Genomic DNA, 12,010 nt, shown 5'->3' on the forward strand with positions numbered 1-12,010 from the left:
AATCCCACCCCATGGAACATTCAGGAGGAGGGGGCAGGCAGCCCAATAGTGAATTATCTCTCTCCCAGAGCCCTGCAAGGGGGTGACATGTGTTCTCCATGAACCAACACAGCTCTGGGATCAAACAGATCTGCACCCAAGTCATGGACTTTCCATTTTCTAGAACTTTTCCCCATGAGTCTATGTCATCACATGGAGACATAAACCCTACATTCTTACAAGAATGTTCCTATGAGAATCGCATAGGACAAGGGACCCCAAAGGGCCCCCACAATGCTCAGCACCAGGCAAGCCCCCGCCCATCGCAGCTCACGGGGCACCAGGAGGCCCTGAGCTGTGACCGCTCGGGCAGGGGGTTCAGGGCACGCTGCATGATACCAGGGCAGCCCATGACCCGGGGCGGGAAGTCAGTTCCAAGCAGCCCCCCGCCCCATCCACTCTACTTCCCAGCACCTCAAGAAAGGCCAGCATGTGGCCAGCGATGAGCAGCACTGAAGCACCCAGCACCACTGGGAGAGCCACTGTCCCTGTGAGCAGTGACAACGTGGATGGGAGACGAGAAGGCCAGGGAGCAGTGTATGACCTACACTTCCCAGGCCAACTGTGGCCACTGAGGCACACGGCAGGAAGGGCAGGAAGGAAACAGGCCTGGCGGGGTGGGGTGGGCAGCTCTCACCACTGCACATCCCGGATAACTGGGGCAGACTGCGAGGTCTGTACCGTGCAGGGTCGGCGGGAAAGAGCAACACCTCGCCAAGTAGCGGTGAGGAAAGGTGACGGAAAAGATGCTGGAAATCTTACTGGGATGAAGTTAAAGAGAAAACCCGAGAAACATCCACTTATGACACTACGCCTCCCGTGGAGCGAGCTCACCAGTGTTCATGAAGCAGGTGGTTCCCTGGATACCACTGCTTCGACCTGCCTGCCCTCCCCTCCTGTGGCAACAGCACCTGCACTTCTTGGGGGGGCCCACAGCCCCACTATCAGAGGTTGGGGGGCCTGCCCCGCCCCACTGCTGCCACAGGCATGGCCCATGGGCCTGGACAACCAGCACCAGGGATCCTGTCAGTATAAGGGATATTATTGGGACAATGGGCTGGGGGCGCACAGGGTTCCTGTGAGGACCCAAAGCTGGAACATGGGTCGGAATTCCTAGGAAGCTCCCATTCTTCTAGGAAGGCCAGCAGAAAACCTGTAGGACCCCAGAGCTACTGGGGGCCCCAGCAAAGAAACAGGGGTACAAGGGAGAGAAAGGGAGAAGGAAGGCCAGACGTGAAGCCAAGGACAGACACACAGCCCGTGACAGAGCCCTCCGAGCTCCAGCCACGCATGCACTTCTCAGGATATAAAGCTTGAGCAGAACTTTGATTTTCCCTTATACCAGTTTGAGCTGAGATTTCTGTTCTTTAAATCCAAGGAGCCCGGGCTCATTGGCTCTCCCCAGAGGATGAGTGGGGGAAACCCCCTTTAGTGGCCGTGACAGCGAAATACCAAAGGATGCTAAGACTATTCATGAATGGGGGAGGCGGAAGGGGACCCTACATAGTCTCACAGGCCCCACAAAATCCTAGATTACAGAAGGAAAGAGAGAAAACTGGCAAACTCCACCTGGGAGGGCGGTCAGATTGGACGTCGCCGGTAATGGACAGTGGTCACCACTGTCGTTCACCACGTGCCTCCCGTCATCCCCGCCAGCAGGATGAATGCCAGGAACATGATATCACTCCCATGACGTTCCTGCCAAAATGCACTCCCTGGACCTCATCGTGAAGAAACAGGAACTCAGCCCAAGTTGGGAGGCAATCTCCAAACTGACTGCCCTACAGTCTTCGCAGGGGTCCCAGAAGGAAGGCTTCCATGCGGGGTCCCCGACGGGATCCTTTCAGGATCAGGGACGTTATTGGGATGACCGGCAAAACTCAAACATGGTCTCTGCGTGAAGGTACGTGGGGTTCTCTAGAACTCTAGCACCTCTTTCCTGAGTTTGAAACTGATATAATCCTTTACAATTTAGAAAAAGAAACAGGCACTTGTTTGACAGAAGTACCTCAAAGCTCATCAAAGCAAGAAATTCATGCAGCCCCAAGATAAAGCTATGCTAACTCTTCCCCTCACCACCCCTTTTCTTTGAAAAGAGTGTTGTGGCCTCTGGCTTCAAGAGATGGCTTCCAAGGGTGCCAGGGACACCTGGGTGGCTCAGCTGTTGAGCGTCTGCCTTTGGCTCAGGGTGCAATCCTGGGGTCCTGGGATCGAGTCCCACGTCAGGCTCCCTGCATGGAGCCTGCTTCTCCCTCTGCCTGTGTCTCTGCCTGCCTCTCTCTCTCTCAGGAATGGATAAATAAAATCTTTAAAAAAAAAAAAAAAGACCTGGGGCTCATCCCAGCTACACCAAACACCTGCCCCATCAGTAGCCAACCACAGAATTTGGTGGAAGTTAAGAAACAGGGCGCTCCTTCCTTCAAGCGCTTTACTGCCATCTGCTGGACACCTGCTGTGACACATCCACCACCCCAAGGGCAACAGCAGATGCAGAGGCGCAGACCCCACCCCACCCCGCTCCCCAGTCTGAGTTGTGCAATGCACTTGGAACGCAGCAGAGTTCATTGCATTGCAGACGAGCAGCAAATGCTTCCGTTTGGTTCTGTGCCACCAACAAATTTATTTAAACCCACACCACACGTAGGCATTCCTCCTATCTGTAGCACGTGCCTATAACGTGAGCAGGAGACGTCACCACCAAACGGTTAGAAAACAATACTCCCATCCGTTCAGCCCATTTTTGGTCAGGAAGTGAGGTGCCCAGCAGGACAGACACATGCTCTTCCCCCAAACACATGCACGCATGGCTTGTGCAAATGAGTGTGTGGATTACAGGCCAACCAGAGAGTGGCCATTTCTGGGTTGGCCAGGTTAGGAGCTGAACTGTGTCCTCCCAGATGTCTATGTTGGAGCCCTGACTCCCAGCACCCCAGGATGTGACTGGATCTGGAGTTGGGGACTTTACAGAGGTGGTTAAGATTACATGAGGTCACTGGAGTGGCCCTGATCCAGTGTGACCAGGATCCTCACAGGTGGAGCCATCAGGACACAGACACGTATGGAGGGATGACCCTGTGAGGACCCAGGGAGAGCGCACACACACAGACCTCAGGAGGACCCTGCCTGCCTGCGCCTGCATGTCAGGCGCAGTGTCTGTTATATAAGCCTCTTGTGTGTGGTTCCTTGTTACAACTTCCCTAACAAACAAATGCAATCAGTTCAGATCAACTAATCTGTAAGTTTCAGCCTGAAATGATGACAGACAAAATGTGTCATGCTAAGAGTTCCAAAAGGAAAGAGGTATTTTGACATCTATGGTGCCTGTCCACTTGCCCCATGGAGTCCACTGCTCTTATAACATGATTTCTGGACATAAGACATTTCTTGCAGACTTACTTCCATCTGGGGTATAACACGGGATCTGACCAAGGGGAGAAGGTGGTGCCCCTGCCATCCTGGTCTGGGGTCTTCACCCATGCCTTCCCTCGTGGTGCCTTCTCTCCTCTCATCCCCAAGAATCAGGGCTGGTCGGAAAGACAATTGCTTAGTGGGCCACAATCCCTCTGCAGGTCGACGACAAACGGATGCATCGATCACTTCTCAGGAATCCTTGCTCATCTGGGTCAGGGTAGGGACATGAGATACGGATCTGATGCCCCAGGTCCATATGTAGCAGACCCCCAAAGCAAGGTGAGGCACCTTCCTGCAGCTCCATTTCTCAGGAATCCTTGCTCATCTGGGGCAGGGTAGGGACATGAGATACCGATCTGATGCCCCAGGTCCATATGTAGCAGACCCCCAAAGCAAGGTGAGGCACCTTCCTGCAGCTCCAATGGCTGAGGCCCTGGGGGCTCGGCCACTTGAAGTGTGGAGTGGGAGCTGGAGCAGCAGCCTGGGCCAAGTGGGTGTGCTATTAAGTTGATTCCTCCACCTAGCAGCTGGGGGACCCCACTCACTCATGCCCTCCTCCATAAAGATGCAGGTAACTGTGGCCTTCTGCATCCAGGAACAGGCTTCGATCAAGGTTCTGCAGTCCCCACCTCAATGGTTGGACATGGGTGTGCTAAGCCCAAGCATCATGGGAATGTCATTTCCAGGCCCACTTATGATGCAGCAACACCACCTCCCCAGGCCGCGGACAGCATGTGCCCATCACTGCAGCCGAGCTTGGATGCCCCCACTCGACATGAAGCCCTCCTATCTGCTCTGGTTAGAACTGGCCCCTCCCTGTGGGGGCTCCCTGTTTAGACCTGTTCTCACGTGAGTCCCAGGTGCCCCTGGACATGATAGTGCACAAATAAGGCCCCAACTTTAAAGATGACCAGAGTCCACGCCACCTAAAGGCTAACTCCTTCAGCCAACACATATTCAGTATGTGTGTGATGCACGGGTGCAGAGCCACCATGCATGGCTGGGAGCTGGTGACATGGCACCCTTACAAACAGACCTGGCACTCCAGCATGCCACGAGTGCCCTCGGGAACCTCCCCCGGGGCCTGTCCCCCTTCCATGGGGACTCCAAGGACTTGGAACGGAGAGCTGGGGAGGCGTGGGGATGAGCCTGGTGAGGGAGGGAAGCCATGGCTAAAAATAGTTAAATTTCTTTAAGATGAAAATTCCTAATTTAAAATGATGATAATAAACAGCAACCAATACAAAATTAGGATGACAAATACGTCCTTCAAATAACTACCGAGGACATCAGATGAGATCTAGAGCAAGGCCTGTGAGCAAAGTAGTTAAGTGCTCTCTGACACCTAGTTTTTCTTGTGACAACGGTGGGGGCGTGGCCAAGAGAGGATGACATCGGTGGGGGCGTGGCCGGGCAAGGGGGATGCTGATGAGGGCGTGGCCAGGTGAGGAGGACACTGGCAGGGGCGTGGCCAGGAGAGGGTGACAATGATGGGGGCGTGGCCGGGCAGGGTTGATGATGAGGATGAGGACAAGGATAGTGCACTTAGGGGACAGCAGGCACTGTAGGAAGTGCTTCAGGTGAATCTTTCCTTTAACTGTCTGGAGATGCTCAGGTGACCCAGGCAATGTTGAGGGGCTGCTAACTCGCAGGCTAGAATATGCAGGATTGCCTGCAGGAGAAGGGAACCCCCCTCCTCCCTGAACAGTCAGAGGACCTCAGGGAGGGAGGGCAGGAGGAACGGAGGACCCTTAGGGGCCAGTCACACAGCAAGGCCAGCGAGAAGGCGGGTGGAAGCCAGGGCAGCTCCTCCACGGAGCTGCTGTCCCTGTAATGGGGGCGGCCACCCTCTCCAGAGCCCCCAGCTTGCTATAACATCCTGGAGTCCCGACACAGCTTAACCCACAGGTGCAGGCCACGCCAGGGTGCGGGGAAGACGCACAGGGGGGCAGGAGCCAGCCCCACCCCACCCCAGACTCTTGATGTTCTTGGGTTCTGGAAATGCATTTGGGTGTTTTTCATTTTCTTCTTTCCGCTTCTTGGCACATTTTCCACTACTTTCGTGTTGAGCCCTTAGGATCCTCTGAGTAAGAACTCAAGAGTTTGCAGACGAGCCTTACACAAGAACTCACGCTTCCGGAGTAGGCCTGCAGAGGGCGGGCTCCCCAGGCGCGGCAGGTGCGGGATCCCACTGGCCTCCCTTCACAAGCAGGTCTGCCCCTGCCCTTGGCCACGGTGGCAGGCAGACAGCGTCACCACAGGGGACCCTGCATGGCCACAGCCAGTTATGCTGCAGGGTCCCCCACGGGTGCGGAGCCAGGCGGTGGGGAGGGAGCCGACCCCACTCCAGGGCACGAGGCAGACGGTCTTCAAACACAGGACCGGAGACCCCAGAACTCCAAGGTGCTGCTGCTCACTGTGCAACACTCGCCTCCTGTTTCCTCCAGCCATGAACACGCTGTCACATACAGGCAGTTCTGTGTGCAAGTCTAGAGGCTGTGACGAGAGAAGGGCCGGGAGTGGACTCAGCTCAGGAAACTGCTCACCCTGTGGCCTTGGGCAGGTTGCTCACGGTCTCTGGGCCTGTTACCTGGTCTGAGTAGTGGAGGCCAGCAGGTGTCTGCTGGGGCTGCTCCAGGGTGTGAAAGATGGGCCAGTAGAGCTGATCAGGACGGCGTGGGAGCCGACCAGGTGGTGAGGGTCTCCGAGGAGGACTGCCTGGGGTGCTGCTCTCTGCTTAGCCTCTGGCGTCCACCACCTCACTGCCAGTCCCGGCAGCGCAGATGAAGCATCAGGGCTCAGGAGGCAGGCCGTGACTTGGGTCACTTCACCCAGATAATTGAGAAGCTCTAGGAGCAAACTGTCCTTCCTGGATGGCATGGGAAAGAGCTCCCAGCCAGAGGGCAATGCTCGATCCTAGAGGTCTGGTGGCTTCCATGCTGGCCCGCTCTGAATCCACGGTCAGGGATGGACCCTGGCCCACGTGGGGGCCAGAAATCAGGGCTGCGGCCTGCACTGCAGGAAGCGACAGTCAGGAACCACCCCCCCCCCAACACAGTGATGCTTCATGAGGGCGGCTGGGGGCCAGACCATCACATGCACTGGAGAGGAAGTGGCCCTCAGACTTGTAGAGGGTGAACCCTCCAAAGTTGTGGCCCTGCCGCAGGGTTCAAGCTGTAGCGACTCCATTTTTGTATCCTCTGCATTTCTGATGCCCTGGCATCTGGGGCCTTGCTGACGCTGGCCGGCCTGTCCTCCCCAGGCAAGTGCATTCTGACAGCACAGGACTCGCCCAGAGGGCAACTCTCAGAGGCAAACCAGCCCACGCACAGCCCTGACCCCCACCTGCCCTACTGGGTGGTTGCCCGCAGGGCCAGAACTCACCTGCCCTGGTCAGCCCAGGGCGGGTCCCAGATGGCCAGGGTCGGCCCCGTGCACGAGAGCCCCTGAAGTTATCCAGACCAGCCAAGCCTCAGCCTGTTCATCCTGCCCCACCTGTTCTATCCTGCAGGCACCACAGTGAAGGCTCTTGGGCCCATTTCTCTCTGGCTCTTCCTGCCTCTTGACCCAGCTTGGGGCTTCCCCATGGCCTCCATCGCACGTCTGCCCCCCTCTCAGTATCTGTAAGGAACACACCCTCTTTCCAATGGCAGCCGAATGGTACATGAATGGTATTAAAGCTACATTTTTATTTTATTTTATTTTTAAAGATTTTATTTATTTATTCATGAGAGAAACAGAGAGGCAGAGACAGAGGCAGAGGGAGAAGCAGGCTCCATGCAGGGAGCCCGATGTGGGACTCGATCCCAGGTCTCCAGGATCAGGCCCTGGGCTGAAGGTGGCGCTAAACCACTGAACCACCCGGGCTGCCCCAAAGCTACATTTTTAAAACAGGGTTTGGGACAGGGCAGGAAATGACCCTAGAACTACCTGAAAGCACTCAGACGTGCTTTCTCACTCAGCCACGGGGGCCAGAGTGAGAATGGGGCAGGATGGGCAGAGAGAAGGCTCAGCACTCCACTTACATTATTAGATCCTTCCCATGGCCGAGGGCACGGTGGGCTCTGCTGACACCTACTTTACAGGTGAACTAATAGAGGGTGCTCATTGCTTCTCCCTCCTCCAAGGTCCCATCCTGGGTGTGGGCTGCCGGGGGCGGCTTCCCGGAGATGCAGCTCACACCACAGGAGGGAACTGGATGCCTCTCCAGGCTGCAAGGATGCTGAAGAGCCAGCGCTGGCACAGCACACAAAAGGCCAAGCAGGGTGGACCTGCCTGCACCCCACAGCCTGCATGTGATACCTCAGCACTCCTCAGCCCTGTGACACAGGGTAGTGGGCAGCGGGACATGGTCCCACCCAGACTGGGTCAGCGTGTAAGGCCCCGGTGGCTGAGAGAGGTGGACAGGTGGCCTGAAAGGTGATAAAAGTCTCTGCCCATCTGGAGAACAGTTCAGAGCCTCCCCTGTTCCAGCCCTTTCCCCTCGCCTTCCCGGCCCACGCTCCCTGTGTGCTCTCCCAGACCCACTGTCCACCCTCCTCTGCCCGGAGACTCTGACCGAGAGACTCTGACCTCTGGGCCCTCTGGTTGGCCGGCACACACAGGGCTCAGCCAATGGAGGGCAGGAGAAGAGGGCCAGGGCACCCCCTGCCTGCGTCCTCTCCACCACCTCGGCTGTCCCTGCTTCTGAGACCACAATTTCCTCCCCTGCCTTCCATCCATTAAAGACTCTTCATCCGAGCAATCAGGGGGATTCTGTTTCTTTAAAAGACTGCAGCTGACACAAGCCCTGGTCCCACTGTTGCGAGGTGGGATCAGGGACATTTGTGCCCTGTGCATGGAAATTGGGCATCGCACCAGATCACCTGTATCAGAAATCAGGCATCACACTGGTCTCCTGTATTAGAAATCACGTAGGGTAATCACACCGGGTTACCTGTACGCAGAAAGCACCTGGTGCCACACTCTATCGGGACACCCAAGATGCTAGACACGCAGAGAGCTCACAGCTCCTGTGAAGGGCATGTTCACCCCACAACACCAGATGACTCCTCCCCTACTGAATGCAAGATGGTTGCCTATCTTTCCAATTTCAATAAAGAGCTCAGCAATGTGTATTTCTAGGTAAATATCCCCATTTTTAAATGCTGGTGACTAACCCAAATATTTTAGAAACTGCATGGGTCAAACAAAATCCTGGGAGGGTGGGTGTGAGCTGCGGGCTGCCCTGCCAGATTTGGGGGGTAAAAGGTTAAGGGGAGGTCTGTTACGGGTCAGACAGGTGAAGAGCAACCGTGTACCCACCTGGTGGATCTCGTGCCAGCCATTCTCGTCCCTGCAGCACACGGCGGCGTGCTCATGGAGCAGGAGCTCACAGCAGTAGGGATCACCCCCAACGATGGCGGTGTGGTACAGGGGTGTGAGGCCATAGCTGTCTTTGTAATCTGGGGATGCTCCCAGCTCCAAAAGGGTCTAGGAGGAAAAAAAAGCATCAAATATAGGTATCATGACCATTTCTGCAGGAAGTGAGTCCAGAAAGAAGCATGAGGGTCACTGTCCCCCAGACCAAGGCGAAGGAGGGTCCTGGGTTCCGGCACTTTTCCCTGGCCTCCCAGAATCAAGCAGGTGCCAACGTCATATAGTGAGGTTTCTGGCCTCTGCAGGATGTGTGTGCATCCGGGAGGCCAGGAGACACTCTGCAGACACACACCTGTGGTGCCCCGCTGACCCCTTTGTACCAGCGGAGAGCAACACATGAGGTGGCCTTAGTAGAAAATAGAAAAGGTGTACTATACAAGCCAGAATTACAGCATAAAGGCATCCCCGCGTGCATCCTGAGGGCAGCAGCACTACGGAGGGCTGTCAGGAACGCTAGATTCCAGACAGAGCCAGCTGACAAGGTGCAGCCGACGTGAACTCAAGAAATCCGTGCCTTCCGAGAGAAGCGTCGGCTTGGGGGTCAGGCCCCAACAGTGGGTCCCCCTCCCTCCCTACTGGGGCTCTTAGAGGCCCTACACATGCAGGGCCAGGGCACGTAGAGGCACACAGGGCAGTGGGGCGGGATGGGGGTAAAACTACACCCCGATCGGCTTCCAGAGAAAGGCTTCCAGCAGCAAGGCTGGCTCGGGGCCCCTCGGGCTGGATGCACAGCCTCCTCCTTGGGATGGGGGGTGGCGTCAGTGCTGCCCTTCCTGGCTGAAAACACAAGCCTCTGTCTGAACCAGAGGGACAGGAAAACTTATATAAACACCAAATTCTAAACATCCCAAGAAGAGAGGGTAAGGGGCGCAGACTAAACTTCTCAACCCCAGTGGGGACACCACTCAGGGTCAGCTCGGTGGCCGTTGTGGGACGGGAACAGGGAACTGGTGGGGATGTGGGGGATCGGATGGTGAGGGGGCGTCCCTCGTGTGAGACGGGCTCCAGAATGTACCTTCAGGGCCACTTGATTCCTGGCTCGGGCGGCTTTGTGCAGGGCGGTCATCCCATCTCTGGCGCGGAAGTCCAGGTGAGCCCCGCCGTTTCGGAGAGCTTTGATCACCTCTGTGGGGTCATCCAGCTGAGCAGCTAAGGTCAGCGGGGTCTCTGTGGGGCCCAAACACACACACTTCAGCACCAGCATGAGAAGATGGCCAAGGCACCGGGCTCACCAAGCCACGTTGAAAGTTTGAGCTGGAAATACCCAGTGGGGCATTCGGGCTCCCACATGCCCGTTACCCCAGTATCTGCGCAGTTAGCCTGGCTCAGGCAACCCCGGTGACAATGGTGGTGACACCTGGGATCATGTACAAATCAAAATGAGGGCAGAGACAAGAGTTTCCACATTATTGCTTTGGGGGCAGTGAGTCAGAAGCTGCCCACTGCCCTCGCCCCCAGGACCCTGAATCCCGCAGCACCGGGCAGGTGCTTCTCTTTGGGACCGGTGACCTTCTTCCACCCAGGGATGTACTTAAAGGTCTGAAAGGCAGATGCCCGCCTTTCTTCGTCTCAATGTCACATTTATGGGCATCTTGGAGGACACTGAGACTCAAGCTGCAGGCACACGAAGGTAGGCGAGGTGCAGAGTCTGTGACCCGGGGAGGTGCGGGTCTGGGTGGGCAGAGACCTGAACGGGGTCAGCACAACAAACAACCAACGACCTGCAGGAGGACTGGGGCCGAAGACCTGGGGACAGAATGATGGAGCCCACCCCCATGGGAACAAAGTGAGGAAGGGTTCCCCGCCACCCGTGCAGCCAACCCTGGACCGTCTGTCACTGGCCGTGACGGGGATGTCAGTATCTCATTAAATCCACCTTCTCGGGGCACCTGGATGGCTCAGCGGTTGAGCATCTGCCTTTGGCTCAGGTCATGATCCTGGGGTCCTGGGATCGAGTCCCACATCGGGCTCCCCACACGGAGCCTGCCTCTCCCTCTGCCTGCGTCTCTGCCTCTCACTCTCTCTGTCTCTCATGAATAAATAAATAAAATCTTTTAAAAAATCCATCTTTCCTCCCACTTGGGCTCCCGAATGCCTGCCATCACCACTGCTAAGCAAGTCACACTGTCCTGATGGTGTTCATCTGAGAGGCTTTTACCTTCTAGAAAAGTGCCAAGAGCGCTACAACAACATGCATGTCCCAGGACCCAGAAACACTACTGGCTGATGATGAGTTGTTCTGACTTCAGGCTTTTGAGAATAAAATAACCAGGGCATCTGACCTGAAACTGAACTCCCTTCTGGTTGTACCTCTGTCATGTTCCTGCGGTCCCCAGGAAGGGCAACTGCGTTGTGAATTCAGCTCCACGACCCCCACCTAGCCTTAATTCCTGGGCTTATTATCCACAAATGAGCACTGTTTTGAATGCTCTTTAAACTCGCCATGGGAGAGGCACCTGGGTGGCACAGTGGTTGAGCAACTGCCTTTGGCTCAGGACACGATCCTGGGGTCCTGGGATCGAGTCCTGCACTGGGCACCATGCAGGGAGCCTGCTTCTCCCTCTGTCTACGTCTCTGTATCTCTCATGAAAAAATAAAGTGTAAAATAAAATAAAATAAAACTCGCCGTGAGAATCACCCTGCACCTGGATGTGCCATGGTGAGGGGCAGAGTATTGGGGGTCGAGAAGGCATGGAGTCAGGCAAGAGCTCCACGTGTGGGCACAGACATGGAAATGGGGCTGATGTGCAGACAGATGCAAATTTGTGTAGAGACTAGACTCCCACCCTCTAGAGAGGAGAGAGGGAACTGTTAGGCCTTCACCACTTTGGCCCAGGTGGCATCGCAGCCACAGGTGTTGGAGGGCAACAGTGAGGTCTTGGGTCCTGGGGTGGCTGGTAAAGGCGGTGAAGGCATGGAAGGCCTGATCCTTGGGAGCCACCAGCATCTATGCCTCAAAGTCAAATTTCTTACAGCAACGAGAGGAAGAAGTCAGCCCCTCAAGTGTAAGATACATTTAGGACTGATGCTCATCTGGCACAAGGTCAACCCTCAAAATGATTAGGATTCTTCTTTCTTATTTGGTCTTCCACACACGGCCAATGCAAAAGGTAGGTGCTCCAGAGGAGATTTTAACTTTATA

The 12,010-nt window shown here is 55.8% G+C and overlaps 1 protein-coding gene across 5 annotated transcripts in view; it reads right to left on the reverse strand.

Moving 5' to 3' along the window:
* Positions 1–12,010, reverse strand: part of SHANK2 (SH3 and multiple ankyrin repeat domains 2) — a 510,376-nt gene that overhangs the window by 385,157 nt on the left and 113,209 nt on the right. For all 5 annotated transcript variants that reach the window (XM_072790331.1, XM_072790330.1, XM_072790327.1 and 2 more), the window contains exons 7-8: positions 9,884–10,035; positions 8,755–8,922 (exon numbers count right to left, since the gene is read on the reverse strand). In XM_072790331.1, coding sequence (XP_072646432.1) covers positions 8,755–8,922; positions 9,884–10,035 — 320 coding nt within the window. The remainder of the gene's footprint in view (positions 1–8,754; positions 8,923–9,883; positions 10,036–12,010) is intronic.

Source organism: Canis lupus, chromosome 21 (assembly GCF_048164855.1).
Source record: "Canis lupus baileyi chromosome 21, mCanLup2.hap1, whole genome shotgun sequence".
Lineage (NCBI taxonomy): Eukaryota > Metazoa > Chordata > Mammalia > Carnivora > Canidae > Canis > Canis lupus.